This window comes from Myotis davidii, unplaced genomic scaffold (assembly GCF_000327345.1).
Source record: "Myotis davidii unplaced genomic scaffold, ASM32734v1 scaffold370, whole genome shotgun sequence".
NCBI lineage: Eukaryota > Metazoa > Chordata > Mammalia > Chiroptera > Vespertilionidae > Myotis > Myotis davidii.
The window spans coordinates 3,451,802-3,454,078 of record NW_006288615.1 but is presented as its reverse complement, the minus strand read 5'-3'; the positions used below and the strand labels follow the sequence as shown (position 1 = coordinate 3,454,078).

The 2,277-nt window shown below is 56.7% G+C and overlaps 1 protein-coding gene across 1 annotated transcript in view; it reads right to left on the bottom strand.

The window, feature by feature from the left end:
- The window catches only part of CHRNG (cholinergic receptor nicotinic gamma subunit), a 5,997-nt gene extending 5,477 nt beyond the window's left edge, over window positions 1–520 (bottom strand). The window contains 2 exon segments of the mRNA XM_006760426.2: window positions 122–261; window positions 456–520. Coding sequence (XP_006760489.1) covers window positions 122–261; window positions 456–510 — 195 coding nt within the window. The 5' untranslated portion in view covers window positions 511–520.
- Window positions 521–2,277: the final 1,757 nt, after the last annotated feature.

The window sequence follows — 2,277 nt, the reverse complement described above, 5'->3', positions numbered from 1 at the left end:
TTGTTGGGTCCCCCAAGGATCCCAGCCTCTTGGGCAGTCTCCATAGGAGTGTTCTAGCACCTTCCTCTCCCTAGCAGGTCCCTGGTCCCTCCTCCCTGTCACCCTACAGCCCATGGCTCACCAGGGAGATGAGGTTGGTGAGGGTGAGCTTCAGGCTCACGTTGACCACGTCCGCATCCCGCTCAGCCGGCCGCAGGTGGGGGTTGTAGCTGTGCATCAGGTCGGCCAGCAGACGCTCCTCCTGGTTCCGGCCCTGGGCTCCTGAAACAGACAGCGGTAAGCCTGGGCGCAAGAACTTTGGGGCAGAAAGAGGGGAAGGCCATGAGAGGACGTGACATGGAAAGGCAGAGAGCTGGGTTGGGGGCAGACGCCAATAGCCCTCCAGTCCCTCTGTCTCCTGAGGCCTTGGTCCCCTGCTCCGGTCTTCCCCAGGCCCCAAGCCCCTGTGTCCACACCCAGGCAGATAGCCAGCAGCGGCAGGAGGAACAGCTGCCCCTGACCCCCATGCATGGTGTCACAGCTCTCCGAGGGGACAGGAGTGGGACGGCAGCTCCCAGGTCTGAGGCCGAGAGATGCAGACTCTGGTCTCATGTAACAGCCCACACTCCCACCCCAGTCAGCCCGGCCAGGCTGGCCCAGCCCCACAGCTGTCTGACCACAGCACTGTCAGCTGTTCTAGGATGGACAAAATGCCAGGCTCGGGTTACCTGGGCTGGGGAGGAGACAGAGGGGCCCGTCTGTCCCAACAGAGATGGTCCAGCCTCCATCCCCCCTCAGGCTCAGTTGTCCCAGATTCATGTCCAACGAGGGAGCTGAGGATGCAGCCAGGGCCTTGTGGGTGTGGGAGAGAAGGCAGAGTGCTTGGAAGAGTCCCTGCTCCTGCTCCCTCCAGCATGTCAGGATTTGGGGAAGTGTGAAGACTTTTGGTTAGGCATGTTTTGTACCCGACTTTCTCTATGACATGGCTGAGGACCCCAAACCTCTCCCACCAGCCTGACCTCTTAATGGATCACTCCACTGGGCCAAGACACCAGAAGGCACAACACCTACAAGAAAGATGCATGATGTGCCCCAGCCTCTGACACCTTAACACAAGTCAGGGTGTCAGATCAGGAACCTTCCTGTCTCTGAGGCATGGGTCCCAGCCTGGTAAGCTTTGTAGGAAGGAGGGCTGAGAAAGATCTGAAACTTGGGGCTCTTATGAATAGTACAGCCCTTCAATAGGGGTTCCTCAGTATTTATTAAATCATCTGTAGACTTATGGTAGGCACAGCTCTAGGCTTGGGGGACTCGGGATACATGGGAGCTGCTCGCAGAAGCTCACAGTCCATGGGACAAGAAGTTGTGCCCACTGAGAGTCGGATAAGGGAACCTAGAAGGGCTGGAAAAGAAGCTCCATCCACTTCATGGTTTGTGGTCACGGGAGGGGTGGGGCGAAGCTGATCTGGAAGCCGATGGCTGTAACACAGGCTCAGGCCACCTGTCTTCTGACCATCTCTTCCAAGCAGACAGGTCAGCGTGTCCCAGTTCATGGGCATAGCAGAAAATTCAGTTTCCCGTTCATGCCACCCACCCTTCAGCACCTTAGGGGGCAGGGTGGCAGGTGCCTCTGAGGTCTGGAGGAAAGCACCATTTGAGAACATGTCCCCACCCCACAAATGAATGATGTCTGTGGCTTTTCTTTTTTAAAAAATGTTTTTTTATTGGTTTCAGAGAGTAAGGGAGAGGGAGAGATAGAAACATCAATGATGAGAGAGAACCATCGATTGGCTGCCTCCTGCACGCCCCATTCTGGGGATTGAGCCCACAACCCAGGCATGCGCCCTTGACTGGAATTGAACCCGGGACCCGTCAGTCCGCAGGCCGGCGCTCTATCCACTGAGCCAAACCAGGTAGGGCTGTCTGTGGCTTTTCTGTGTGTCAGTAAACCGGAAGTCATCTGACATGCCCTGTCCTTGGTGATCCAAGTGAGAGGCTGGCTCAGATCCCAGCCCCTGTAGCAGGGCCACAGCTCCTCCTGCCCTCACAAGGACTTGGAGGAGGGGAGGCGGTAGTGGTAGCAGCTGCCTCCCTAGACTGGACATCTGCTTGTTCTGTGTTATGTGGGTGACTCAGCTGCCTTCCTTGCATTCAGTCCTGCTCTGGGCCCCACATGTAATTTTCCTTGACAACACCCCCACCCCAAGCTTTGATCTCCCCATGCACCTAGGGCTACTTTTTCTGGAGTTTACAAAACCAATGCCCCCTCTTCCCACTCTGCTCTCTGGTTGCCCCTAG